The sequence below is a fragment of the Cricetulus griseus genome, chromosome 3 (genome assembly GCF_003668045.3).
Source record: "Cricetulus griseus strain 17A/GY chromosome 3, alternate assembly CriGri-PICRH-1.0, whole genome shotgun sequence".
Taxonomy (NCBI): domain Eukaryota; kingdom Metazoa; phylum Chordata; class Mammalia; order Rodentia; family Cricetidae; genus Cricetulus; species Cricetulus griseus.
In genome coordinates, this window is record NC_048596.1 from 160,418,370 (window position 1) to 160,446,277 (window position 27,908).

The 27,908-nt window shown below is 52.1% G+C and overlaps 2 protein-coding genes across 2 annotated transcripts; both read right to left on the reverse strand.

The window, feature by feature from the left end:
• Positions 1 to 1,057: 1,057 nt before the first annotated feature.
• Samd1 (sterile alpha motif domain containing 1) lies at positions 1,058 to 4,127 on the reverse strand. The gene is given in 7 exon segments (XM_027406182.2): positions 1,058 to 1,723; positions 1,809 to 1,920; positions 2,012 to 2,108; positions 2,198 to 2,495; positions 2,869 to 3,113; positions 3,116 to 3,289; positions 3,292 to 4,127. Coding segments are annotated over 7 exon segments (1,554 nt in total). The 5' UTR covers positions 3,761 to 4,127; the 3' UTR covers positions 1,058 to 1,564.
• Positions 4,128 to 5,896: 1,769 nt separating this feature from the next.
• Prkaca (protein kinase cAMP-activated catalytic subunit alpha) lies at positions 5,897 to 27,758 on the reverse strand. Its single transcript, XM_027406181.2, has 10 exons — positions 27,547 to 27,758; positions 19,810 to 19,871; positions 19,326 to 19,454; positions 14,797 to 14,895; positions 13,199 to 13,281; positions 11,182 to 11,308; positions 11,000 to 11,095; positions 10,752 to 10,874; positions 6,523 to 6,687; positions 5,897 to 6,189 (listed from the first exon to the last, which is right to left on the reverse strand). Exons 1-10 carry the CDS (start codon positions 27,590 to 27,592, stop codon positions 6,064 to 6,066), a joined length of 1,056 nt encoding a protein of 351 aa, XP_027261982.1. The 5' UTR covers positions 27,593 to 27,758; the 3' UTR covers positions 5,897 to 6,063.
• Positions 27,759 to 27,908: the final 150 nt, after the last annotated feature.

Consider the following 27,908-nt stretch of genomic DNA (forward strand, 5'->3'; position numbering starts at 1 on the left):
GAGGGCAGCCGCGACCCCTCGGCCCAGCCTCGACGTCTCTGCCGGCACCGCCCCGCGGGCTTTTGCCTCTTTTGAATTTGAGCACGCGGAGGCCCTCGCAGCCTGGGCCTGCACTGCGCACGGAGTTCAGCGGGCACCTGGCGCGCGATGCAGGGCGATGCCAAGAGCAGAGCCCCAGACACGCCTTGTGGTGGCCGCCGCACGCGGGTAGGCTCCTTTTCTCTCCCAAGCCGTTGACTGGGCTGGAGGGGATTCCTTACATGTTAGAAATCCAGGAGTGAAGGTGGAGACCTAGGCGCCTCCCCAGCCGGTGACCCCCAGCCCAAGATCTGACTCTTCACTGCATGTGAGCTTACAAGAGACTAGTGAAGTAGCTGTTACTTCTACAATAAAGAACTCAAGTGACCTGGCTTATCCCATTGTCTCCTTTATTCCAATATGCGTGCCCTGGTCCCCCAAAACACCTCTTACACTTGTAGATTGAATTCCTAGCCACGTGCAAAAACTGATGGGCATTTAAGTACAGCTAGGAAGCCAAATACATTAATTACAAGGCTCACAGTAAAGCAGCAACAGGTGTCACATTGTCCTGTGTGACCCTCACCCTTTTGACTGTGTCAAAATAGGTTGTCCCATTCTATGAGTTTTTATGACGTCTGCTTCATGAAACTACAAAAACGTTCAGCAAGTGTGCAGTTAACTGTTAGTCACTCAACAAACACTTGAGCAGGTGGTTCTGGAAGGAAGACAAAGGAACTATTCTGGTCTTAGATTTTTTTTTTTTTTTTTTGGAGACAGGATGTAGCTAAGGCTAGCCTTGAATTCTTGATCCTGCTGCTACCTCTGAAGTGCTGAGGATGCCCGGCGTGCTTCAAACACCATTTCCTTTTGGTCAGTGTTGGGGATGGAAGCAAGGCATAGCCCCACTGTAGAGGGCCAAGGAAAGTACTGCAGTCAGTCCCCTGTAGTGGGCCGAGGAAAGCTGCTCTGTTCCCAACACCCTGTCCTCATGTTAAACATTTCAAGGTTTTTAGCACCTCCTGACTCCATTCAGAAAATGGACTAGTTTTTTTTTTTTTTTAAAGTTTTATTTAAAAAACCTTCGGTGCAATATTAAAAAGCAATACAGCCAGGTGGAGCAACGATGGACAGACAGAAAGGAAAGGAGCCAGGGGACCCAAGGTCCCTTACCTCACCTGTTCTCCAGAGGTTGGAGGTCAAGGTGTGGGGGAGGGCACCGGGGGTGGACGGGGAAAACCCACCACCAGAAGGACAGGCAGAACGAAACACGTATATAAGATACATCTGGCTGAACTGAAGAGGGTTTGGGGGCCACAGGAAACTCCCCCCCCTTTTTTTTTCAAAAATGTTTGGGGTTGGGGAGAAAGGGTGGCCCCTGTAATGAGCCAACCAAGTCCAACTACCCCACACTCCACCTCTGTGGAGAGGGATGTACTAAGGTAGGGATGTGATGAGAAAAGGGGGAAACAGTCTGTTAGGAAGGTTGAAGGAGTCCCCACATCCAGCTCCTGACTGGCTGGGGAGGGGCAAGACTGGCTGGTGCTCAGCCTAGAAAACCGTCAGGGTCGTCATCCTCAAAGTGGCCTTGTTGAAGCACCTTGATATGGTGCTCGTAGATCTTCAGGGCTGGGCCCAGGCGGATGGACAGGCCAGTCAGCACATCTGTCCGTTGCATGAGCAACAGAGACTTGCCATCAATTTCCTGGGCAGGACAGAAAGGGCAGGGTCAGTGGACACCTGTGAGGCCCTCTGTGTACAGACATGTGCAGTCCGGGCTGGGTACTCACCTGCTCCTGAAAAGCAGTGGCCTGCTCTGGGAAACCTGCCTCGGTGAAGTATTCCACCACATCCATGACCGTCCACTCCACTGGGTCACTCGGTTTCTCTTTGCGCCCAGGACTGCACCAGAATGGAGAACAACAGTGACCATGACACAGCTGATTGTCCAACACTCACGCGCTAACCCCAAGTCCCTAATGCTTCAACTTACGGACAGCCAAATGGTGTCCCATCAGCCCCAGGTAGAGCTGGTTTTCCTGGGGGCAAAGGCACAGGAGATGGAGAATCTGGAGCAGCCGCAACACAAGCTGGGGAAGGAAAAGCAGCTGGCAGTATCCAGACTAGGGTACACAGCTGGCTGTTCTGCACTGCCCGACCGACCCAGAGGGGTCCTTACCTGATCCCCCTTCTTTATTCGTAGCTGTCATCGAGAAGACCTGGCGTGTGCAGCTGCCAGGTGCTGGTCCCCGCCCTTCATCCTGGCCCTGGTAGGGTCCACAGGGCGACCACTCCTTGACCCTCTCCTTAGCACTCTGAGGGCCCCGCTCTCCATTAATCTGGTGGTGCTGAGCACCTGCGGGGCGGTCACTCTCAGGCACTTCTGAGCCCTCTGACACATTGTCCTCCTCCTCCTCCTCCTCCTCTTCATCATCTTCCTCCTCTTCTTTCTCAAACACCCGCTCTTCTCCACCTCTCTGGGGCCAGAGAAACAAGCAGGCAGAGTTAGAGCTCTTCTAGTCCCAGATGGAATCCAGTGTCCGACGCCACCTTTGACAACAACACGGAGTAACTTTTACGCTGTCGTTTCCGTGCCAGGCTCCGGGTTATTAAAGCCCTCAATAGCCAAGTCTTACTAAACTCGCTCAACAACCCCCAGGGGTCGCTACCGTCAGCGATTCTCGGTTTACAGCCGAGGAAACTGAGGCTCCGGCAGATTAGGTCACTGACCAAGATCACCGCTTTCCGAGTCCGCGGGGACTATGGACGAACCCGGGCCACCTGACGTCCCGCTCCCTCCCGGGACTCCAGTCCCCGGCAACTTCGCCCGCACCTGCCCGGTGCGCTCACCTTGCTCCGCGCCGCGCGTGCGCTAGCGGCCGGCGGCGCCCGTCCCGGCCTGTCTCCGCGGGGCAGTGCGAGCGCTCCCAGGCGGGTGCGCTCTAGACGGCCCCGCGCCGCCTCCTCTTCCAGCAGCCCCTGCACGCGGCCGCGAGTAAGGCGGCCGCTGGCGCCGCCGCTGCCCCCGAGGTAGCGCACGACTTCCCGCAGGCTCACGGGCCGCGCCGGGCCGCCCGCCCGCGCCGCGCCCCCCTCGGCGGCGGCTGTGGCTGCGGCGGTGGAGGCTGCTGCTGCTGTGGCGGCGCCGGCGGTGGTGGCTCCCGGGCGGCGACGGCGGGCGGCGGTGCACGGCGCGGGCCGGCTGGGGGCGCCGAGGCCGGGGGCGCGGCAGGCGCTGGTGGCGGCGCGGCTAGGGGCGCGGCCCGCTGCGCCGGGGACCCGGCTGCGCGGGGCCGGAGAAGGGGGCGCTGTGGCGGCGGCGCGCGGGGCGCCCGGGTCGGGGCGGCGCGGGCGCGGCGGCGCGGGCGGGCGTGGGCGGCGGCGCGGCGGGGCCCCGCGGGGGACGCGCGGCGGGCGCGGGCGGGGTGGCTCCGCGGCGGGGCGGCTGGACGCGCGCCGCGTTGCGGTACGAGATGCTCCCCTTGTAGCTGACCCGGAGCACGGCGCGCTGCTGGATCAGTTTCTCGAGCTCCGCGCGCGTGCGCTCGGGCTCCGGGCCGTGCCGCCGCCGCACCATCCGGCAGATGCGCTCCAGGTCCGGCCGCGCCTTGCGCGAGCGCAGCGAGTCGATGGTGTCCAGAATCCACTCTTGGTAGTGCGGGGAAGCGGCGGACGACGAGGCGGCGGCCGCCGTGGTGGCGGCCGCCGCCGTCTCCGGCGGGGGTAGGGCCGGCCCCGCCATGCCTCCCGCCCGGCCCGGCTGCACGGTGCGCGCTGCCTCCCTCCCAGCGCGGCGCCCCCTCCCCGCTCCCCTCCCTCCGCCGCTGCCCGCCTCCTCCGCCTCCCCCGGGGGCGCAGCGCCTCGGCGGAGCGGCGGCGGCGCTGCTGTTTCTTCGCAAAAAAAAAAAAAAAAAGAGAGAGAGAGAGAGAGAGAGAGAGAGAGAGGAGAGCGCGCGAGAGAGACAGAAAAAAAATAGTGAGAGAGAAAGAAAAGAGGAAAAAAATATGCACACACTCACTCACTCGCACGCACGCACACAACAGCCCCGCTTCTGCTGGGCGCGCGCGGGGCCGGGGATGCGAGGAGGGAGGAGGGGAGCGCGGCGCGGCCGGCCCCTCCCCGCCGCCGCCGCCGCACGCGCGCCCTGCGCCCGGGACACTCCGGCCCCCCTTCCTGCTCGCCCTCCCCCGCTGCCCGCCTTCCTCGCTCCCTCCCACCCCCACGCGCCCGCTTTTAAGGTGGAGCCCGGTCCCCCGCCCGCCCCGTGTACCCGGCTCTCTAGCTCACTCCGGCTCGCTCCGGCCCCCCCTTACAACTCCCGCGCGCTTTTTAAGGAGGCGCCGCGGAGTTGGCGCCGGAGCGGGGGCGGGGAGCGCGGCGGGCGGGGGAGGGGAGGGGAGCGCAAGGGGGAGGGGACAGGGCGGGCGGGGGCGCGCGGGCGGCGTTCGGCCGCCCTCCAGCCATTGGGCGCGGGACCCAGACGTCCTCGGCGCCCAGCCCCCTCTCCACGCCTCTCCGCGCGCAGCGCTCTCGGGACCGCACTTACCGGGAACTAGCCGCGACGCGGCCCGATGCGCCGCGCTCCTGGGGATCCGCGGAGACCTCACCAGCGGCCTTGCCGCACCTAGACGAGGGCTTGGGGGCGCGCGGGGCTCCCCCTTTCTCCTCCTACCCTGCCGATCGCGCTGCAGTTCGGCCGCATCGGTCCGAGCAGCTCCCTCCAGTGCCCCTTCGGTCCCGGACTAGACGAAGTAGGGGCATGAGCAGATTTGAGGATCCCGAACTCAGGGTCAAAGGACAGTTTGCTCACCCCACCCCTCTTTTCTCTGGCGGGGCGGAGGAAGTGCAGGAATTCCAGCTAAACCCGGTTTCTCCAGGATCCCGAAGCCAAGGTCTCCAGAATCTGGACACTGAGGTCCGAAATTCCCTTTCCAACACCCTGAGGGTTTGAGGGTGTGATCGAAGTCGGGAATACCAGCGACACTTTTATTTTAAAACAAAACTTTATTGGTAATAGTTTTCAAATATGTTTACAACAGCACACTGTTCAAGAGGAAGTCTCATCCTTCGCAGCACACAGGTTGAATGGCCCCCCTCGCCCACCCGGGGCCCCCACCCAGGCCTGAGAGCTCCTCCTGTTTGGGAGAAGTTACGAGAGGGATAAACACAGGGATAAATGGGGTAATTTCCCCAGCAGCTCCCCACCTTTCTATTGAGAGAAAAGCACAATCAGACTTGGGGGTGCAGTGAGTGGGGAGCAGAGCAAGAGGTGATGGACAGCTGACAGCTAAGCTAGAAGTGAGGTGCCCAGGATGGGGAGGGGCTTCTTAAGGGGGCTGATGCGCCAAAGAATTGGCATGAGACCCCTGGAAAAGGGGGCCGGGAGGCTAGCAGCTCAGGGCGAGGTTCAAAGCCCGGTTCCTTCCTTGACAGAGTCAGTTGGCTATCCCGGCCTCAGAGTGGATTGGGGGCTTGTAGAGGGGGTTTGGTAGGGGAGGGACAGTCTGGAGGAAGGGAGGCACTGGTGGAACTTAATTTAAATGAATATTTAAAAAAGAAAAGGAAAAAAAAAAAGAAACCAAAAACCCACTAGCAAGCAGCCCTCTGTACCTGTCACTAAAATCTCCCTTTCCAAGTAGGACTGCATGGAAGGGGTGGTTGGCATTTCTGTTCATCCTTAGTGTCCAGTGCTGGAGTGGGGGTGGAGGCTGGGGTGAATTTGGGCCTCTCTTTCCTTACCCTGCCCTTGGATACACCATAAGTCTGGGTGTGACTGAAGCTGAGAAATTCATTGAAAACAGGCAGAGAAGTGGGGAGAAGGGTGTCTCAGTGGGGGAGGGGGGAGCAGCTGATGTTGCCCCTTCCCCAATATCTGGCTTTCCTGCTCTCCCTAACTTGGGGGTGGAGTGGGTGTTAAATTAGATGCACAGAACTCTAGGGCCCTCTGGCTGTTCGATCCAACCCTCCCACCCCCAACCGGGAAAAAAAAAAAAAAGGAAAAAAAGAAAAAAAAGAAAGAAAACCCATGGGGTACAAGCACACCCCTAAAACTCAGTAAACTCCTTGCCACACTTCTCATTGATGGAGACCCGGATCTCTTCCTCCTCATAGTCGTCAAAGTTACTCGTGTCCCCAGGGCCTTTAAACTTTGGTATGAAGGGAGCTTCCACCTGGAGAAGGATCAAGAACCACCCAGAACTCGTTAGCTGACCTTATACCATTACAACAATAAAGATGAATGGCTTAAGATTCAGGAGACACTTGCTATGGCCCAGGCCTGTGCTCAACATCAGGGTACTGTGTCCTTTTTGTAACCCAACTCACTAAATGGAAGTCACTTCCCAGAGAATATTTCCTGCCCAAGGCCTGAAGTGGCCAGAAGACGCCAGCATCCCATGTCTAGTCCCTTACCAGCTCTAGGAAGCCTTCTGCTGTTTGACCCTCGGCTTAATGCCTCCTTCCCTTTGCCCACCTCTGGACATACTGGGGAAAATGAAACCTACCTTTCTCTGATAGATGGCAATCCAGTCAGTCGTGGCAAACCACTTATGGTTCTTGATGTCATTGACCCCGTTCTTGAGGTTCCCAAAGCGCTTGGTGAGATCCACCTGCAGAAGGTTCCGTAGCAGGTCCTTCAAGTCAGAGCTGAAGTGAGATGGGAACCGCACCTGGAAGGGGTGTGCATAGAGTGGGGTGCTGCTCACAGGGTTAGGGCATCCAAAATGCTGCCTTTCCCATTTTTTTTTTTGATACAGGATCCCCCCACCCCCACACAAACACAGGATTTCTCTACATAGACCAGGCTGTCCTGGAACTCAGAGATCCAGTGCTGGGATTAAATTTGTGCTCCACCATACCATGCAAGACAGGATCGGAACATGTATTTCAAATTGGCCTCGAACATGTGATCTTGTCTCCTAGCCTCTGAGTGTGAGAACTTCAGGTGTGTACCACTACACTCCGGCCAAATGGTACTTGCTTTATCTAATAGTCATACAGGGAGAGCCTGTTAAGATGGCTTATTGGAGTGTGGTGGCACTCACCTATAATCCCAACACTCAGGCAGAGGCAGGCAGATCTCTGTGATGTAGGTTTACGGCCAGCCTGATCTATATGGCAAGTTCTAGACCAGCCAAGGCCACATAAGACCTTGTCTCAAGATGGATGGATAAAGATGGCTCATTGATGGCTCTGCTCTTGCAAAGGACCTGGGTTTGATTCCCAGTACCCACACGGTGGCTCACACGGTGGCTCACAACCACCTGTAACTCTAGCCTTAGGGGATCCAATGCCTTTGGCTTCCAAGGGTACCTACATTCATGTGTACATACCTACATACAGACACACAAATATACACATAATTTTTAAAAATTAAGTGAAATATAACCTGAAATGGTGTTTTGGAGCTAGGCCACAGCTCCCAGCACACATAGTACTCTGCCTTTGGGCCATAGCAGCTATGCAAACAACAACAACAAAAAATCTATGCTGTGCTCCCTCTAGGTTTACTGGCCTGGGAATTCTGGGTAAGGCCTGAGAATCTACTACCCCAAGGTCACAGGGAACAGAACAGAACTGTAGGGAGAGTCTATCTCAGGTCTATAGACTTGTGACCTCAGCTGAGATTCTTCAGGCAGCACTGCTGGGGTCTGAGGGTTTCTGAAATAAGGCTATTTCCTTACTCTGCATTCCTTCAGTGCCAGTACAGCTCTTCCAGTCATCCACCTCCAGAGACTCTTGTGTATTTCTGTACACAGTCAAGTTGTCCTTGACTCACACACTGGATTTATACCCATAAGAACTGGCTTCTGGGGCTGGAAAGATGGCGCACTGGCTGCTTTTCCAGAGGTCTTGAGTTCAATTCCCAGCAACCACATGGTGGCTCACAGCCATCTATAGTGGAATTGATGCCCTCTTCTGGCTGGCAGTGCAGGTGTACATGCAGGGAGAACACTGTATATATAATAAACAAATATCCAGGCAGTGGTGGCACACTTGCCTTTAATCCCAGAACTTAGGAGGCAGAGGCAGGTGGATCTCTGTGAGTTTGAGACCAGCCTGGTCTACAGAGTGAGTTCCAGGACAGGCTCCAAAACCACACAGAAAAACCTTGTCTCAAGAAACAAAACAAAAACCATAAAAAACAAACAAAAAACAAAACAAAAACCATAAAAAACAAACAAACAAACAGAATTAGCTTCTAGGAGTCAGAGGTGGTGACACAAGCCTGTTATTCCTATACTTTGAAGGCTAATGCAGGAAGGTTGGGTGCCAGGGATGCATATTGAGACCCTGTTGTTAAAACAAAACAAACACAAAACAGCTGGTGAAACGGCTCAGCAGGTACAGGTACTTGTTGCCAAGCCTAATAATCTAAGTGTGATTCCCAGTCCCACATGGTGGGAGGAGAGAGCTGCCTCCTGAAAGTTGTCCTTGGCACACACACTGACACAGTGCCACACGCACAATGAATGGATATAAAAATTTTCAAGAAAAACAAGAGAAAGGAAGAAAAGGAGGAAAGGAAGAAAGGGAAGGCAGACTACACCAGAAAAATGGACCAAAAGGAAGAAAAGAAACAAATACAAAAGAAAACCAAGTGGTCCCTGCTACGCCTTTCACTGGTTGTGTGACCTTGGCCAGGGTCCTTAACCTCTCCAGGCCTGCGCTGGCCTCACTGACATGGGGCAGATATCCCAGGGTTTTGTGTGACAAGATAACACAGTCAGGGCCTGTGAGAACTGTAAATTGCTACAAAGAAGGGGATTATGCTCTGCCATGTGTGGTAGTGCACGCCTGTTAACCCAGGACTTGGGAGGCAGTGGCCGGACCCAGAGTTCAAGGGTGACCTTGATTATGTGTGGAGCTAGAGATCAACCTGGGACTCTGGTTTTAAAACAACAAAATGCCCAATGACAAAGGGGAATTCACTCTCTTCTCACAATCTTCCATACACTTTCTTCCACCGTGTAGGCCACCATCTTTGACGTTTCAATTTTTTGTTTTGTTTCTTCTGAGTGACATCCTATTAACAGGTCTCAAAATCTTTTTCTCTAACTTCACAACAATCCTCCTGCCTCAGCCTTCTGAATGCTAAGATAAAAAAAGTCCTTACTAAAGCTGAGTGTGGTGGCTCACTCATTTAATCCCAGCAGAGGCATAGGTAGGTGGATTTCTGTGACTTTGCTATCAGCCTAGTCTACATAGTAAATTCTAGACTAGCCAGGGGTACAAAGTGAGATCCTGTCTCAAAAAATTAAAAAAAAAAAAAATGCACATGGTACCACACCTCCTGTCTGACAGGCAGGAGGTGATCATATTTCCCTCATAGGTGATGGTGAATTATGTGCCCGGCCCTGAGTTCACAACACAGAGAGGGTCTCTTCCAACTCCCAGAAAGCCAGATGTCTGGTTCCATAGTTTCCAGATGGGTAAAATGAGGCTGAGAATCAAAGTAATTTTGTCTCAATTTCACCTAATAGTTGTCACAGGGTTGGGACTTGGGGATGGACTATGCCCACAATTGCTTGAACCACATATGGAGACTTGGAGCCAACCAGTAGCTGCTGTCAAAGATGCTGAAGCAGGTGGGGTAACAGCCAGGTTCCCTGCTAGGTGGAGTTGCTAAACACAGAACTATGATTCTCGGCCCCCTGCTCCCCCCAACCCCCTGCCCCCCAGGCTTCCACTATATTCTCATGGTGCAATCTCAAACCACCACACTCCCTTTCTGCACCTCAGCTTCCTCACTTGTCCTAAAAGGGTGCCTTTTAGGCACCAACCCGCTGTTGGTATGGCTAAAGCGTGACGGGGGGCTAATGGGTAGTAAGGATATAAACAGTCCTCCTGAGGAGGACACTCCTGGATTTTGTCTTTGTCATAAGATAGGGTTTTATTCTATAACCCAGGCTGGTCTGGAACTCATGGCAATCCTCTTGCCTTGGACTACTAAAGAGTGCTGAGGTTATAGGCCTGTGCCACCATGCCAGGTAACTAAGGAAACTTCTCATCTAGAAAGGGTACATAACTACAGCAGGAGGGGTTTGCTGGTATGGCTGGACAAGCACCTGAGAACCAAACAAGTTTGCTCTGGTCTGGTGTCAGGGCAGCACTTTCTGTAACCAGAATTCTGATGTGACTCAGGTCTCCTGACATGCTTGGGAACTCTTGGTCTTGTTAGCTGGGAGACAGATGCCCCAAAGCATTGGTGTTTTGGAGGTAGAGGGGAAAAAGAGAGAACAGAAAGGGAGGGAGAGAGGGAGGGGAGAGAGACAGAGTGTGTGTGTGTGTGTGTGTGCGCGCGCGCGCGCGCGCGCGCACATGCTCGCTGACAAGAGGCAGAGCTACCACCTTGCCTAACTTGAGGAGCTTCCAGATTATGTCAACAAGTGGTGTTCCAGGGTGAGCAGAACCAGGAGGGGCAGTTCTCTATGTGTCTGTGTGCGCTGCTGTTGGGGTATACATGTTAGATCACTGCTCTACCACTGAGCCACACCCCGACCCACCTTGCTGTGGATTCAGGGCAAGTGCTCTTTAGCTGAGCCATACACCCGTCTTTGATTTTTCTGAGTTTCACTGTTTAGCCCAGGCTATCCTGGAACTCTCTATGTGGCCCAGGCTGGCCTCAGGCTCCTGAGAGTTAGGACAGGGGTTGGTGACAGCACACTTAGGTGGGGAATGTGGAAGGCTGTTTTGGTTCCTTCAAGGACTGAGCTCCATACCCTGGCCTCACCTTCCCAGAGACGATTTTCTCGTAGATCTGGATAGGCTGGTCAGCGAAGAAGGGTGGGTAACCAGCAGCCATCTCGTAGATGAGGACTCCGAGAGCCCACCAGTCCACAGCCTTGTTGTAGCCCTAGAGCAAGATGGGGGGCCATTCGATGAAGCAAGAAGGTGAAGAGGAGATGATTCCTCAGGGGCAGGGTGGGCTAGTGAGGTGGAGCAGGCCTCAGGGGTGGGGCAGGCTGGTGAGGTGCCTACTTTGCTCAGGATAATCTCGGGGGCCAAGTACTCAGGGGTCCCACACAAGGTCCAAGTCCGGCCTTTCACACGCTTGGCAAAACCGAAGTCTGTCACCTGTAGGCACAAGAATAGGTAGTAGGTAGGAAGAAGGGCCGCAGGTGTCCATGTGCCCAGGAGCGCCCTCCCCCGGCCTCGGGCACCTGAATATAGCCCTGCTGGTCGATGAGAAGGTTCTCGGGCTTCAGGTCCCGGTAGATGAGGTCCAGGGAGTGCAGATACTCAAAGGTCAGGACGATCTGCGCCGCGTAGAAACGGGCATGGGGCTCGCTGGTGGGGACAAGCCAGGAGGGGATATGTGGGTGAACATGACCACAACCCCATGTGGTCTAGCAAGTGTGTCTGTGTGCCCACAGAGTAAGATACCCCATGTCTAGCTAATCAAAATGTAGATTCAAGGCTGGCCATGATGTCATGCACCAGTGGTCCCAGCTATATAGAAGGCTGAGGCCGGGGATTATGTCCCCAGGTTTCCAAAGACAGCCAGGGTAACATTCAGAGACCCAATCTCTAGTGCAAAAACTGGGGGGCCTGTCATGGTGGCACATATCTGTCACTATAACACTGAGAGGCAGAGGCAGAAGGACTGGCATATATCTAAGACCAACCACCATGAGTTCCAGGCTAGCCCAGTCTACTTAGTGAGACCTTGTGTCAAAAACAAAGCAAAACAGAAAGTCACACCTTCCCCTCATATTCTAAGCTGTACAATTCTATTCCAAACTCAGCTAAAACAAATTTGAGCTGGAAGGCTTAGAAGGGACAGGTGCTTTGCTGAGGAGCCAACCTATCCAAGAAAGCAGTTTAAAGGGATTTTGTCTGATAATCAGAGTTTTGGAAGAAAGTCACCAGGGTACATACAAGAATCAAAACAAAAACCACCCTGCCAGACATGATGGCATACACTTTGAATCCTAGCATTTCAGAGAACTATGAGTTCTAGGCCAGCCTGGTTGGTCTACATGGTAAGTTCTAGGCCAGCCAAAGTTACATAATGAGACCCTGTCTCAAACAAAACAAAACAAAAAAATAACCCCCAAAATACCTCACAGGGTCAACTACCAAAGACTACAGGTCTCATTTTTGTTTTGTTTTGTTAAGTCAAGCAAAACTAATGTTCACAAAACAAGGACAACTTTTAGAGAAACGCCAGGGGAGGTGAGCTGTGACTCTCAGCAGCTGCCCAAAGAAAAGTGAAGGAGAAGGGAAAGCCACTCTGGTTGAGTTACCAGCATGGAGGGCAGGCAGCCACATGACAGCAGACAGTCACATGGAAGGGAGGAGGACTTTAGAGAAAAAGGAAGCACAAGGTACCAGAAAAACTGTGCTCAGGGTCCGGCCAGCACCCTTGAGACAGACACAAAAATGAAAAGGGAAGGCTCTGCCTTTCTGACTCAGGCAGACCTCACCATGCGCAGGGAGACTTCGCTTTTGGATTCTGCTTTGAAGGTGTTTGCTTATATTTGAGACAGGGGCTGTTTATGCAGCCTAGGCTAGCCTCAAACTCCTGATCCTCCTGCCTCAGCACCCTCGGGGCTGGGACTAGAGGTGTGCACCACCATATTTGACAAGACGTTTGGATTTTAGTGTATACAAAATATATTTATATCTAGTTGTCAAGTAACACATATATTTGTATAAAATTTTAAACTACATAAAATTATCCATTAATTAAAAAAATTTTTTTTGCTAGGTGCAGTGGTGGCTTTCTGTGGTTCCTAGGAGAACTGAGTCAGCCTAGGATTTGAAGGCTAGCCTGAGCTACACAGTATGATCTCTCTCGCTCTCTTTTTTTTTCTTTTTGTGCTTAGCTATCTGAAACACCACAAATTGCTTAGCATAACAGGAACAAAACCCCACAGGGGCTGAGTGTGGTGACTACAGTCTATCACATCCAGCACTGAGAACCAGAGGTTCTTGAGCCAAAGACCAGCTTTGGCTATATAGCAACACCCTATCAATAAACAACACACACACACACACACAAACACACACACACACACACACACACACACACACACACACACACACACACACACGCACACTAAAAAACAAAACCCCACCAGAACTCAGAGACATCACTTTCCATTTCTAAGTAGACTGGACCCTCTATGTCCCTGGATGGTAGCCCTTGGGGTGGCAGGGATGGGGCTTGCTTACCTGAACCTTCCGATCCGCCGCAAGTGGGAGAACATCTCCCCACCAGGCACATACTCCATGACCATGTACAAGTTTGAGTTGTCCTGTGGGAGGCAAAGTGAGTCAAGGCCCTGTCTCCAGGCACTGGGCCCCAGCTGGAAACCTCAATGGCCTGCAATGGCAAGCAATGAAATCTTCCCAGTGGTCCATATTTCAAGCACCAGGAGCTGCATTTTCTCTGGGAGCAGGAAGAGGCAGTTACATCTCTCTTCCCACAAGGGGAGAAAGTGAGGACCTGGCCACAGGCCAGCCATAGTCCTGCAGTGGCTACTGTCTCAAGCTTCACCTTCACTATCTGCCAAACACGAAAGACGGAGACAGAATTTGCAGGACCCAAAACAAAAAAACGTGTGGGGCATGATAGCACACAGCTGGAGACTCTGCTGCTAGGGTGGGTGAGGACTTTGAGCCCAGCCTGGGTTGTAGAACAAGAAGAAAACATAAGTCTTGCTGAAAACAAAACAAGAAGTATTACAGGCTGCTGGAGAGGTAGTTCTGCTCTTCCAGGCTCACAACAAAAAGAACAAATGATTATTACAGGGCTGGGGATGCCGCTCAATTGTAGAATCCTTGGCTACCACATACAGAGCCTTGGGTTCTATGCCCAGCACCACAAGAAACAAAACAAAAACAGCAGGGAGTGATGACGCTCACGTGTGATCCCAGCACTCAGGGAGCAAAGGCAGGAGGATAGTGAGTTCTGAGCCAGCCTGGACTACACAGTGAGACCCTGTCTCAAAACAACAAAAATCATGTCGGGCATGGTGATACACACCTTTAATCCCAGTGCATGGGAGGCAGAGGCAGGCACATCTCCGAGTTCTAGGCCAACCAGGACTGTTACATAGGAAAACCCTGTCTTGAAAAAACAAAAACAAACAAACAAACAAACAACAACAAAAACTGGGGGCTGGAGAGATGGCTCAGAGGTTAAGAGCACTGCTTGCTCTAGCAGAGGTCCTGAGTTCAATTCCCAGCGACCACATGGTGGCTCACAACCATCTATAATGAGGCCTGGTGCCCTCTTCTGGCCTGCAGGCAGAACACTGTACACATAATAAATAAAAATAAATCTTAAAAAAAAAAAAAGAAAAAACAAAAGAACAATATCATGTATAGCTTCTGCTGGGGAACTTCTGGTTACTGCCTGTTCAAGAGGTGTTCCCACAGGTTCTTATGCAACTGCAAGAACTCTTATTTTATGATCTCACAACATGAGAGCTGTACTGAGTCCCATTTCACAGATCAGAAGAGCAAGGCTCAGTATGGCCAGTGCCTCTCCTGCAGGGCACAGTGGGAAGAGGTTCCCTGATTGCCTAGTGGCAGTCTGTCAGGGTGGTGACTCTGAGGGAGGTCACTCAGGCTGGGGGATGGGCCTGGAGTTACTGAAGAGCTGGACAGGGGATGCCCGGGCCCCAGTCCACCCCAATTCCTGGCCTTCTTCCTCCAAGGGTCTTCTTCCTTGTAAGTGGGGGACCCCAACCCTGGGGGATCAGGAGGCTGTGTCTGACATGGCTAGGATCCACACCCCCCCCTCAAGCCCTGGCTGTGGCCCTTACCTTGAAGGAGAATTCAAGTTTGACCAGGAACGGGAAGTTGACAGCCTGCAGGATGCGCTTCTCATTTAGAGTGTGCTCAATCTGCTTCAGCTTCACCACCTGAGGCAGAAAAGAGCCATAGGAGGACTTCATTTCCTATCCTTGGTCAAAACCAGGAATATGGGAGTGGGGACCATTTCTTTACTCAGAAAGGCCCAGATACCCATGGCCCTGGATGAGTGCTGACAGCTGAGGGTCTTTGCATGACACACGATTAGAACAGAGTCCTGTAGACCAGAACAATCTTGGGGGAGGGAGCTAGGAGCTAACAGATGCCCAGATCAGGCACCTGGGAAAATCTAGAAAGTAGGGGGAACCAGAGAAGGCTGCCTGCAAGAGTAGGAGACTTAGTGACACCAGAGAGGCCCCAAAAGGCATGGTGGCTTAGAAACCAGCTTTTCTTTTTCTGGGAAGCATTTTTTTTAATCTCTTGCGGCTCCAAGCACGGGACCCAGGATTTTACATGTGCTACATTAGCTCTCTATGGCTGAAACTATACATTTATTTATATTTATGTTGGGGGTAGCCTGTGCATGCCAAGGCATGCATATGGAAGTCAGAGACCAAGCTGAGGGAGTCTGCCCCCTTTCACATGTGAATCCTGGAGGTCAAATTGGGGCCGTCAAGTTTGGTGGTACCTTTACCTGCTGAGTCATATTGCCAGCCCCATCCTAACAACTTACAAGCACATTAGGAACAACTGTGACATGGCAATGTTTTCAGCTTTTACATTCCTTTTTGCCATTCATGGATTTGTAGGTGTGAGATGATCTGGGTTTGCTGTACACTTGAAAGATTGCGGCAGGAGGATCTGGAGTTCAAGAACAACTTTGGCTACACAGTAGTGCCAGCCTAGTCTACGTGAGATCATGTCTCAAAACACACACACACACACACACACACACACACACACCCCAAAAGTAAAACATTACTTTTTGTACATTCCAAAGCTATTTAACATGGGGGGAAAAATCACAAAATGTTTCACTGGGCACAGTGGTATATGCCTATAATCTCAACATTTAGGAAGACTTTTAAGTTTAAGGGCAGCCTGGGCTACACACCGTGACCTTGTCTCAAAAATAAGACTGTCAAATTTGATCAAAGTCTGATGACTGAGTTCAATCCCTAGAACACACATGGTGGAGTTCAATCCCTAGAACACACATGGTAGATGGAGAGAACCAATTCTTGCAAGTTGTTCTCTGGCCTCTCCACTGCTGTTGTGGCTCTCCCCCCTCCCCCCTGATAAAAATGTAACAAAAAAACAAAACAAGTAGCATCATCAACAACAACACCTGAGCCTGACGTGGTAGTGCAGTCTATAAATCCTAGCACTTAGGAGGCAAGACAGTCAGGAGGAGCTCAGGGCTATTCTTGGCTACATAGGATTTGTTTGGCTTTTTTGTTTGTTTGTTTTCGTTTTTCGAGACAGGGTTTCTCTGTGTAGCTTTGGAGCCTGTCCTGGCACTCGCTCTGGAGACCAGGCTGGCCTCGAACTCACAGAGATCTGCCCGCTACATAGGATTTGAAGGTAGCCTTTGATAGATAAGACTCTACCTCAAAACCAACCCATCAATCAACTTTACATACATTGGTAGCATAGAAATGACTATGATGTATACACTGTATTAACTGCAAAACATGGCTAAAATAAATTCCAGGGCTGGATATGTAGCCCAGCAGTGGAGCACTTGCTTAACAGGTATGAGGTCTTGAGTTCTAGCACTAGCAACAGGAGGAGGAGAAGGAGGAATTATTTCACCTGTTTCTTTGCATACTTTTGATGGGCTAGAAAATGTAGAAATCCCTCTGTTAGTGGCAGAGCAAGTGTCTAGACTGTGAAAGGCCCAGATTTAATTCTCAGGACCACACACAAACAGAACTAAAGTTGAATAAAAGAAATTCATGTTTCTGTGTCAGCATCAAACAAGGGTCAGAAATCTTCATGGGTCTGGACAGGTGGCTTAGTGGTTAAAAAAAGTATGAACTAAGACTGGAGTTTGATTCCCAGCACCCATGTCAGTTGGCTCCCAAATGCCTGTGACTGTAGCTCCTGGGGCATCCAATGCCTCTAGCTGCCATGGGTGCCTACAAACACAGCCATAGGCACACACCCGCACCCGCACAGGTGCAGGGGTTGGTAAAGCGCCTACCACACAAGCATGAGGACCTGAGTTCAGATCCCCAACACTCATGAAAATTCGGGGCAGGGGTGGTAGTGGTGTGCACCTACAACCCTGGTAGGGTGAAGACAGGTGGATCCCTGGTGCTTGTTGGCCAGCCAGCCTCACTCCAACTTTAGTAAGATAAAGTGGAGAGCCAAGTGTAGTGTTGCATGCCCTTACAGGAAGCAGAGGAAGACAGATATGTTCAATTTGAGCCTAGCCTGGCTTACAGTGTGAGTTCCAGGACAGCCAAAGCTACACAGAGAAACCCTGTCTCAAAAAAACTTAATGATGACGATAACGATAATAATAATAAATGTGGGGAGTGACTGAAGAAGAGACCCAGTATAGATATTGTATCCCTACCTTGCACTTGCATACACAGATACAAAAATACACACTCATGCACACACGGTCTTTATGAAAAGCTGCATATGGTGGCACACACCTGTCACCTCAGGACTCTAGAAGCAGAGGCAGGAGGATCTCAAGTTTGAAGCCAGCCTGTGCTACATAGCGAGACCCCATTTCCAAACAACGGTTTTGGTTATTTTGAGGCAAGGTCTCATACAGCCAGGATGGCAATGCACTTGCTATGAGGATGACCTTGACTTCCTCATCCTCCTCCACCTCCCCTCCTAAGTGCTGGGATATTCCACCGCACACAGCTTCAAAATGAATGTTTTTGTGTGTCTATGTCTGTGTAAGCATTCATGCATGCTCACATATGTAGAGGATGGAAGTTGACAATGGGTAGTTTCCTCAATCATGCCCTGTCTCTTTTTTTCTTTCTAAGAAAATCTTGGCCAAGTGGTGGTGGCACACGAATTTAATCTCAGCACTCCAGTGGCAGAGGCAGGTGGATCTCTGTGTTCAAAGACAGCCAGGGCTACACAGAGAAACCCGGTCTCAAAAAATAAAAATATTGCGTGTGTTTGTGTGAGTCCAGGTGTGTCAGAAGACAAACGCAGGTGTATGTCCTTGCCTTCCATCTTGTTTAATGGTAGGATCCTTTCTACTGCTGCATATGGCAGGCTGGATGCCCTGAGCTCCCAGGGACTCTCACAGTAGGGGTGCTGACACAGACAAAGCTGCTGTGCTGCGCTTTGGGGACTGAACTCATGCTTGCCTGAGAGGTGACGACTTATCCACTAGGCTATCTCTTCAGCTCTCCCACTCATTAAGTTTTTTTTGTTTGTTTCTTTAAACTCACTTATTGTATGTGTGTGTAGATGCATAGTTGTACCATGACATACTTGTAGAGGTCAGAGGACACTTGATCTTGGTCAAAAGACAACTTGTAGAAGTGGTTTTCTCCTTCTACCATGTGGGTTCTGGGGACTGAACTAAAGTCACCATGCTTGGTGGCAAGTGCCTTTAACTCACCAAGCCTTCTCTTCATTCCCATGTCTACCTCATTGTTTTGATATAGTTGGCCAACAAGTCCCCCGCAACACTAAAATTAATAAGTTTAAAAAAAATTTTAAGAGCTTTTGTGTAAACTGGGCAATGGTGGTACATGCCTTTAATCCAGCACTGAGGAGACAGGCAGGCAAATCTCTGTCAGTTCAAGGCTAGCCTGGCCTACAAAGTGCTATACAGAGAAACCCTAAATTGAAAAACAAAAACAAAAACAAAAAACCCAAAAAAACTTCTATATAAACCTTACTTTCTCCAAGAACACCCTGGTCACCTCTGACCAGCTGTATGTTTTTGTGGGGGTGGCCTTGTGAAGTGGTACACACCCTCCTGACCCTTGGGTCTGACAGACTGTGAAGGATCAGGGGGACTTGCATGTGGCTTAGTACTCACGGGGACAGGTTCAAAGACACTACTGAGCACAGATGGCAAAGTTTGCAGAGCTCTGGCCTGTGTGTGCAGCAACACTGTGAACCTCACATCAGTTCCCACTTATTTCATCTTTTGCTGAGGTAAGGATGGACCCAAGGGCCCTGAGAGTTTGGTCAAGTGCTCTGCCTCTAAGCTGCACCCCAGCAGTAGACATTAAACCACCAGTGAAAACTTACAATGCCTTACTTACAATGAAAATGAACTTACAATGAAAAGATGCACACAATCCCTTCACTTCCAGGGACTCAGCACAGTATTTTGCGTCTGGCAAGGCAAAGCTGCCACTGGACCTTTCTAACCCAAGGTGCAGGGGAGGGCTGCATTGCTGATTCACAGCTGATTGGTTCTATTATTTGGCAGCTGGTGAGTGGTGAATGAATGGGCAGCAAAGCCATGTGGGCAGGGGTGGGCTTGGCATGGGGTCTGGGTGGACAGCAGTGGGAAAGCCTGATTGGTAGCTGATTATCTTACCTTCTGTTTGTCCAAGATCTTCATGGCATAGTGGTTCCCAGTCTCCTTGTGCTTCACGAGCATCACTCGCCCAAAGGAGCCAGTGCCAAGTGTCTTGATTCTATCAAAGTGATCCAACTGGGCTGTATTCTGTGGGCAGGGATAGGAGAGGTCAGAAGCACCTCTGCAGATTTCTGGGTTGTGGAGTCCCCTATGTCACCGGCAGAGGGGGCCCTGGGGAGTGGGTGGAGATGACCCAGGGGACATTCTTCCAGGCAGGATGGCAGGGGCCAGATCCGGCCCTGGCCTGGGGCCCAGGAGTTGCTGGCAGCTGCATGGGGAGCGGGGGCTGCCAGGTGCAAGGGTTCAGTGGGGTGGGGGCCCAGAGATGAGAAGCAGGAGTCACCGTGGGCATGTCAGAAGGGAATGGGGCAGAGCTGGGAAGGGAACACAGGGACAGAGCTAGGCAGTGTCCCCTGGGAACTGTTCAGTCTGAGGTGCTTACCTGAGAAGGGCTCTCCCATTTTTTCAGGAATTCTTCCTTGGCCTTGGCTAGGAACTCTTTCACTGAGGGAGAGAGAGGAAGTTATGTTTCAAGGCACATCAAGTTTTTGCACTCTGGTGGTTAGTGGGGACAGCTGTCTCAAGCCAGAGTCCAGTATTTTCCCAGTGTCTTTGGGGGATCCTAGAGGCAATTTAGGGTGATTGGGCTGGGCCCTGAGTACCCCTTTAATTACAGAGGTGGGTCCCAGATTCCGGTCATTCCTAAATAGGGTTCATGGAGACTCAGGGGCACACAGGACCAAGAGGCACACGGGCCAGCCCACCCCACTCTCCCTAGCACTAACAGACATTCCTTGGCCAGGGCTGTGCCAGCTGAGGTATTTATAGCCTCTGATCTGGCTGCTTGTCTGTTGAGGCCAGGCCCTGGTGGAGGCCTGTAGGGCTAGTGTAGCAGGCACCCTTGGGGGGGCTCAGCTGTCACCTTAGCCCCCACTGGTTCTGTGCCTGCCTTTGCTGAGGGAAGAGCTCTCACCCCTGAACTGCTTTACTGGGTACCTCCCTTCAGGCACACTCCACCCTGGTGCCTGCAGCATCCTGAGGCCAGCATCTCATTTACCAATGTAGAAGCTGCCCCTGGTGTCTGGCTGGGGCACCCACTTCATCAACACACTTATGTGATCTGAATGACAACCTTCCTTATATGTATCTGTTTTACCCTATTAATAACCAGGAAAACAAGGCCTGGAGACAGTTCACTGTTAGGTATAGCCACCGTGAGGCAGCTAGGGGACAAGACTTCAGGGTAGTGGTTCAGAGTCTGGTCAGTCACGGGCTGTGTGTCTTTGGACAACTGATCTCATCTTTCTAAGTCTCAATTTTCCACACGAGCAACGGGGATAAAGCAATGATGATCTTGTAGGGTGGTAGTGGTGGGAGAAGTCCACCCAGGCAAAGGGTACTGGACAGCAGCCTGGCACAAGGTTTATGGTACAGAAATGCCAGCTATTCCCTCTGTGATGGTTAACCTTAGTTGGCTATTTAACTATATATGGAGTCCTCTAAAACCCCAGCATCTGGATACACGTATAAGGGGTTTCTTTATTAGATCATCTGAAGTGGGAAGACCCACCATACACCTGGCCACATCCTCTGGCAATAGGCTACAGAAAAGGACATGGAAGAAGGAAATTTTGCTTTTTGCCTGCTTGCCCTCACTTGCACTGGCAAGTTCATCTGTCATATTGCTGAGGCATTCCTGTGCTGGCGTTAGAACCTATTTCTTCAGAATTTCAGTGTAGACTAAGAAAGAGCAGCTGTCCAGAAATCTTCCAGAACTCCAGCAATAGATTAGGACTGCTGAGATAATCCAGTCTTAGGCCTGGACAACTACCCAAACCACAGCCTGTAAGACACTCTAATAATTCCCACATATAAATATTCATTCTGTCAGTTCTGTTCCTTTAGAGAACTACGGCTAATACTCTCTCTTGATTTTTTTTTTTTTTTTTCCCTTTGAGACAGGCTGTCTCTCTACATAGCCATGGCTGTCCTGGAACTCACTATGTAGACCGGATTAGCTTCAAACTCACAGAGATCCACCTCTGTTCCTACCTGACTCTTGAGTGCTAAGATTAAAGGCATGCACCACCACACCCAGGTCCTCTCTTGATTTTCTGAGACAAGATCTTATATTGTAGCCCAGTATGACATGGAACTCACTATGTAGCCCAGGATGGCCTTGAGCTCAGAGCAATCCTCCTGACTCCCTAGTAGTGAGATAGGTCAGGGCACAGGGAGAACAGTACCAAGAAAACAGGCTTGGAGCAATGGCACAGAATTATAAGATCAAGACTTTGGGAGCTGAGGTAGGACTCTGAGTTCAAAGCCAGCCTAGGGCATATAGCAAGAACCTGTATCAAAGGAGTATAGACTGCAGCTGTAGCTTAGCAGCAGAGCACTTGCCAGGATTCACAAGGCCTTGTTCCACCCCAAGCATGACAACACAAAAGAATAAGCTCATCTGTAATCCCAGAACTAGGAGGCTAAGACAGGAGGATCTCGAGTAGAAGGCAGAGCTCTCAAAAAACAAACAACAACAAAACAAAAACAAAGGAGGTGGTGGTGCATAGCAAAAACAAAGGCCTAACCCCAGAAACCCACACTCACCTACTGCCTGCCTCTCCCAGCAGAGTGCGGCATGGGGATAAGGTAACATGCGGCAATCTGGGGCCCATCAGTTCCCAGTCAGGAGTCAGGGTGCTGACTGGGGCTTTAGTCCCCAGAAAGTGTAGCGCAGGTAACCCAGGAAACGGACAGCCAGGTGGGCCCAGAGGAACAGCTGCAGCCACAGCTGGAAGGTGATATCGTCCTCATGCTCACTACTTCCAGACCCCAGATCCATCCCAGGTGGCCCCCTGGGTTCTATCTGCAATCTCCTGTTTGCTGCAGTAACCAATGACTCTTGGTAAGGTCTGGGGTTTGGGGAAGGAGTTGGTTGCCACAGAAGCATTTAAAGGCACCTGCTCCAGGCTGGCCAAGGTCTGCACAGGCTCTCCTTGGCAGCAGGAGGTGGGAAGACTCTCTAGAGGATGTCCCTCTGGCTGGCCTGCCCTTCCAGGGATGTCCATGTCTCCCAGGATGTCTTCCCCAGTGGTCTGCATGAAGTCCATGTGCCCAGAATACTGCCCATGCGCAGAGGTGAAAGAGTTAAGGCCCAGGCAACAGGCACTAGCTCTCCGGAGGTTATAGAAGCCCCAGAGCTTGTTAATTAGCTGGAAGAATAGCCAGAGAGGAAGGCCAGGGTGGGGAACAGTGGCAAAAGCCACCTTATCCTCTGAGTTTCCTTTCAACATGGAGCCCCCAGATCAATCCTGCCACCCCTGAGAGAAATGGGTACATCAGGTTCTCTGTCTTGTTCCTCTGCAGGGACGAGAGGGGACCAGTGTCCTGGGATTGTCCTTGGCCTCTGTCAAACCTTGCCCTGTGCTTGGCTCTGTTCTCAGCCATGAAAGTCCAAACCGGAAATGAATGGCTAAACTTGGGTGGGGGAGGGGGAGGTGGCGTTAATCATCGTCTTCCTTCTTTCCAGGCTCCCAAAGCTGAAAGCTCTACAGCAGCTTTCCTGGGGCCACCTGGCACCCTTGGACCCCTGCTGGACAGGAAGTGTACAAGGAGGCTAGCCCAGCAGCTGTCAGCCTTCTCTCATTCGGAAGGGAGCCACTGGCCTCCACTCTCTGGATTTAATGTACTGAGAAAACTCCAGACACCTCTAGGAAAGTCAGTGCCACAGCAAGACACAGAAACCGCATTGGATTCAAATATGAGGATCATAGTAGCTGGCAAGACAGCACACTACACCACACCCCCAGTTTGAGGAGGACCCCCCCCCAACACTGGGTCCCATCTGCCTCCAGGCAGGGTTCAGGGTACCAAGCTGGACTATACCCAGGTCTAAGGTGGACCAATCTTCATTCTGGGCTGAATCCCAAAACTGGGTGTGACTAGTTCATGCCCCTGTCTGAGCTGGAGCCCCACTCTGACAGACCATCTGCTTTGGTCTGAAATGGACCATTCATCCCTCTGCTCTTCATTCTCAGGCCCCCTAGTCCAAGGATGTTAAGAAGGGAGGGGTTTCCAGGGATACCCAAGAGTTCGAAGACTCCTTCTCTCCTCCTGCTCCCCTAAACCCCATCACAGCCCCTCCCTGACTTAGGGGGCAGACAGTGCCTAGGAAGTTGCTATAGCAACAGGGCTCAGCCTCACCATCGTTGGTGCTGGAAGCCATCGCCCAGTCTTTCTCAGGGCACTAGCACTACGGTGGCTGGGAAGCCTCATAAGATCTGCTGTACCAGTTTGGCTGCCAGTCCTCAGGGGCCCTGCCTGTAGAGGGAGCCAGGAAGTTGTAGGGTGGGAACAGGATGAGAAACTCAACCTGCAGACTAATCGGTGCAGGGGAGGGGCGGATAGAATCCTTCCAACTTCTGTTGGCCTGACTGGGCAAAAGGCAAAGCTGTCTGGGAGGACCCTCTTGGGCACCCATACAACTGCCAATTGTAACACAGGTTTGACCCTTTAGAGCCTCTCTAGGATGTTAGAAGGCAACAATCCTTTCCATCCAGGAACGTCCTGAGGATGTCTTTTCCTCAGTGACCGGATCGACTTGTGTACTTCTTTGGGGCTCCCTCTTACCACTCCTACCACTTTCCCTGTGGACCAGCTCCCTGAGGTGTGTACTAGCTGAGACCTGAACCCCACTTGGCTGTTCACACGGGCAGCCTCTTGGGGCTTGACCTTTTCCCACTGTCTTCTAGGCTTCTCTCCCTGGCCCCAGTCTACATCTGTGTCATTTTAGGGTACAGACTCCCCTTATCTTACTCCATACTGGGCTGATTCTAGATCCTTATCCACTTGGTTCAAGCTCTGCCCTGCCTGGGTATTGAGATGGTGGTACAGTGGGCTGCAAGATGCCCACTTGGTGCCTTCCCAACCCCTGTGGGGCAGGCATGTGGCAGATGAACTGCAGGTGCCCCCTACAGGCTGGTGTGACTACTGCCCTAGTCCTGCTTACAACAGAGGAGACCCAGCTTTCCTCCTTCCTCTAAGAAGCTCTCCAGCAAAGGGGCTTGGGTGGAGAGATGTCTCCAAAGTTTGACTAGGTCTCGGGGGCAGAACACAAAATTACTATTATTGGCCAGGCAATAGTGGTGCATGCCTTTAATCCCAGCACTTGGGAGGCAGAGGCAGGTGGATCTCTGTGAGTTCAAGACCAGCCTGGTCTACAAGAGCTAGTTCCAGGACAGCCTCCAAAGCCACAGAGAAACCCTGTCTCAACCCCCCCCCCAAAAAAATAGTAGTAGTAGTGGGTTGAACGTAGGGCCTTGAACATTCTATGCAAGTACTGTACCACTGAGTTGTCTCCAACTCTTATTTACTTTTATTTTGATATAGCTTCTAAGGCTATCCCAGGCAATCTCTTGCTTTAGCCACCCAAGTAGCCAGGTCAATAAGCCTCAAGCCTGTATGGCACTTCCGTTTAGTTACATTGTATTCTAATGTATACCAGAGACTACAACAGGCAATCTCAGACTGCCATAGCTTAGGACCTATGAAAAATGAGTTAAGTTTTCACTTTTATTTTTTAAGGCGGTGTCTCCTTTATAGCAGCCCAGGTTGGCTTCAAACTCAGGTCCTTCAGCCTCACAGTTCCTCTTTTGCTTGATAAAGTTATGAGTTGCTGTGCCTGTTTGATATTTTAAATTTTTTACATTTATGGTGTGTGCACACACACTCTTATGGAGGTCAGAGGACAACTTGTAGGAGTTAAGTTTTCCCCTTCCACCATGTAGGTCCCAGGAAAACAACTCAAGACTGGCATGCTTGGCAGCAAACATCTTTACCTGCTAGGCCATCTTGATGAACACAGATTTTATCTGTATTTTGATACAAGGTTCTGCTGTCACCCAATCCAGCCTTTAATTCCTGGGCTCAAACAATCCTGCCTCAGCCTCTTGAATCGCTGGTAGCACCAATATACACTATTATTCACAGTATGTTTTTATCATTTTAAATTAAGAAAGTATGGCTAGGGTTTAACTCCTGTGGAGGCAGCTTAAGAATGAATGAAGGCTGGACATGGTGATGCACGCCTTTAATCCCAGCACTTGGGAAGCAGAGACAAGCAAATCTCTATGAGTTTGAGGCCAGCCTGATCTACAGAAAGAGTTCTGGGTCAGCTGGAGCTACACAGAGAGACCCTTGTCTCAAAAGCTAAAACAAACAAAAGAATGTCTAAGTTGAAACATTCTGGGGTCCAAGAGATCTTTGGGTAGACAGATCTGGGTGTGAATTCTGCTGCATGATGTCATCTGTGTCAAACTCAGATGGCTCATTTGGACAAAAGTCATCAAAATAAGTCTGTCTACAGAGCCCATTTAAGTTAGCCCTCTTGGATGCCTGATAAACAGTAGCTGGATTTCATCCCAACAAAAACAGCTGGCCAACTCGGAGACTGATCTTTTTCTTGGACCCCTTTATCCTCTGTAGCTCTTAGTTTCTGCTGAATGTGTCTGATATGCTTGAAGCTTTTTCAGCACTATGTCCCCTCAGTTTTCAAAAGGCTACTGCAATATACACCCCACTGCCAGAACCATCTACCTCCTGGTGGGCCTCACCTGCCAAGGGGGATGGCCCTCCCCTTCTGCCTGGGCCCCTCCAAGCTCAAGTCCAAGACCTTTTTGGGCACTACCCACCTGCTCCTGTCATCAAGCCCTCAACTACAAGCACTTGCCTCTCCGTCCCCCGCCCATCAGTGACATGCCAGGCCTCTTTAGACTGCCCCGCTGTTTGAAAGGGGGGAGGGGCAGAAAGTTCTTGGGCTTCGGTGGCATTCTGGGGACTCAAACACTGAGAAGGGCAGAGCTGGTCACAGCCCCTCCCCCCTTTTGGTGGGTCTGACTATTTCTGGGTAACTGAAGGGGATCTGCTTTAGCTTAGAATTACACCACTTTAAGAGGTGAGAGCATTGGGAACAGGCACAAGGTCCTTCTGAAGGCATTTCAAATACAGAATCAGTTTCTTTACCTGGCTGGAAAAATTCAGCATGTTTGGGGTGGGGAAGGGGGGAGTAGAACACACCTCCCTTTGGATGAGTCCAGGGTATGCACAGTATCCATCTGTCCTCAACAAACCAAATCATTAGCTGTCACCTTTTGCTGGGTGTCGTTACCCTACCCTTGCAATTCCTTTCTGACCATCCCAATTCAAGTCGAATGAGCCCTTGCTAACACATTTCATTCTCAGCCTTGAACCAGGCAGAGCGAAACAGTCCCAGGGACTGGGTGAATGACAGAACTGCAGTTGTGAAACGACCATTTATTGAGGGGCCTTCCAAGGAACCCAGAGCTTAGGGCAGGCCAGGAGATGGGAGGGTGCTCTGCCGATTTCCCCCACCCGCAACCCAAGAAAGAGGACAGACGCAATGGCTCTGAGCGAGACCAGCTAGAACTTGGATCTGGAAGCGCAGAAGCAGCTCTCTAGGTTCATAAACAGTCTGCCCACCCCAGCCAGGGCCAGACGCTTACATGGAGGAGGCAGAGTGACAGGATGAGAGGGGCAGAGGGACCCAGAAAGATCTTGTTCCCCATGCCAAGTGACACAGAAAGGGGAAAACAATGCAGGAGGTGGTCCTGGGAAACGCTCATGGGGCAAGGGGGCTTGGAGATGGGAGAATCGAGCAGGGATAGGAGAAAGATGGCGGGGGCTGGAGGGGGAGGGGTGTGGTCACCAAGTAGCTAAGGTCCCTGCAGAGTGGACCCCACAGCACTCCCGAGATTGGCAGGAGGCTGGATCAGGGTCAGGCATTGGGGCGCTGTGTGGAAAAGGTGAGTGACGAAGTGTGGGGGGATTAGAATATGGGGAAAGGGACTAGGAGAGGAGGGGGTGGGGTGGTGACAGGGCCCCATCTGGGGCCCCGGCGGTCATGCATGCAATGGTTGGCAGTGACAGCTGGGTGGGGGTGCACGGCCTTTAACGTGGGGGATGGTCGGCCATGGGCACGGGAGCCCTACCAGGGGCAAGGTTCCTCTGCGGTGCTCGGACCCCAGCGTGGACAGGCAGCAGGCAGCAGGCAGGGGTGCAGGCGGACAGGATGGGGGGGCACATGGGGGAGGGGCCATGCAGCGATGGCCAGAGCGAGGGCAGGCCGCAGCAGCCGGGACTAGGGTGACGGCCGGGAACTCACCGCTCTCCTGCTCGCTGCCCTTCTTGGCGGCGGCGGCGTTGCCCATCGCGGCGGCGTCGCGGCCGGGACCGGTCCCGGAGCTGCGGCGCGGCGGGTGCTAAGGCGGCCGGCGTCCCCGGAGCGTGCTGGGCAGCGGAGGCGGCGGCCCCTGGGGCTGGCTGCGCTGGCTGCGGCGCCACGACCCCCGCCCAGCCCCTGCTTCCCGCGTCTCTCTGCGCCCGCCCGCGGGGGAGCCTCAGCCCAAGTCCTCTGTCCGTGACGCCCCCGCACCCCGCCGCCCATTGGTTCAGGCCTCCCTGACAGACAGCCTCGCGCCGTTGTCCATTGGCCCTCCGAAACCTTCCCGCGCTACCATAGGCTCC

Excerpts from the sequence above, each read along its gene's own strand:
- Prkaca (XM_027406181.2), bottom strand. The coding sequence starts at position 27,592 with ATGGGCAACGCCGCCGCCGCCAAGAAGGGCAGCGAGCAGGAGAGCG. Across the intron at positions 13,282-14,796 it reads AACTTGAATTCTCCTTCAAG|GACAACTCAAACTTGTACAT; the intron begins GTAAGGGCCACA and ends TGCCTCCCACAG. Across the intron at positions 11,309-13,198 it reads CGGCGGATCGGAAGGTTCAG|CGAGCCCCATGCCCGTTTCT; the intron begins GTAAGCAAGCCC and ends TGTCCCCACCAG.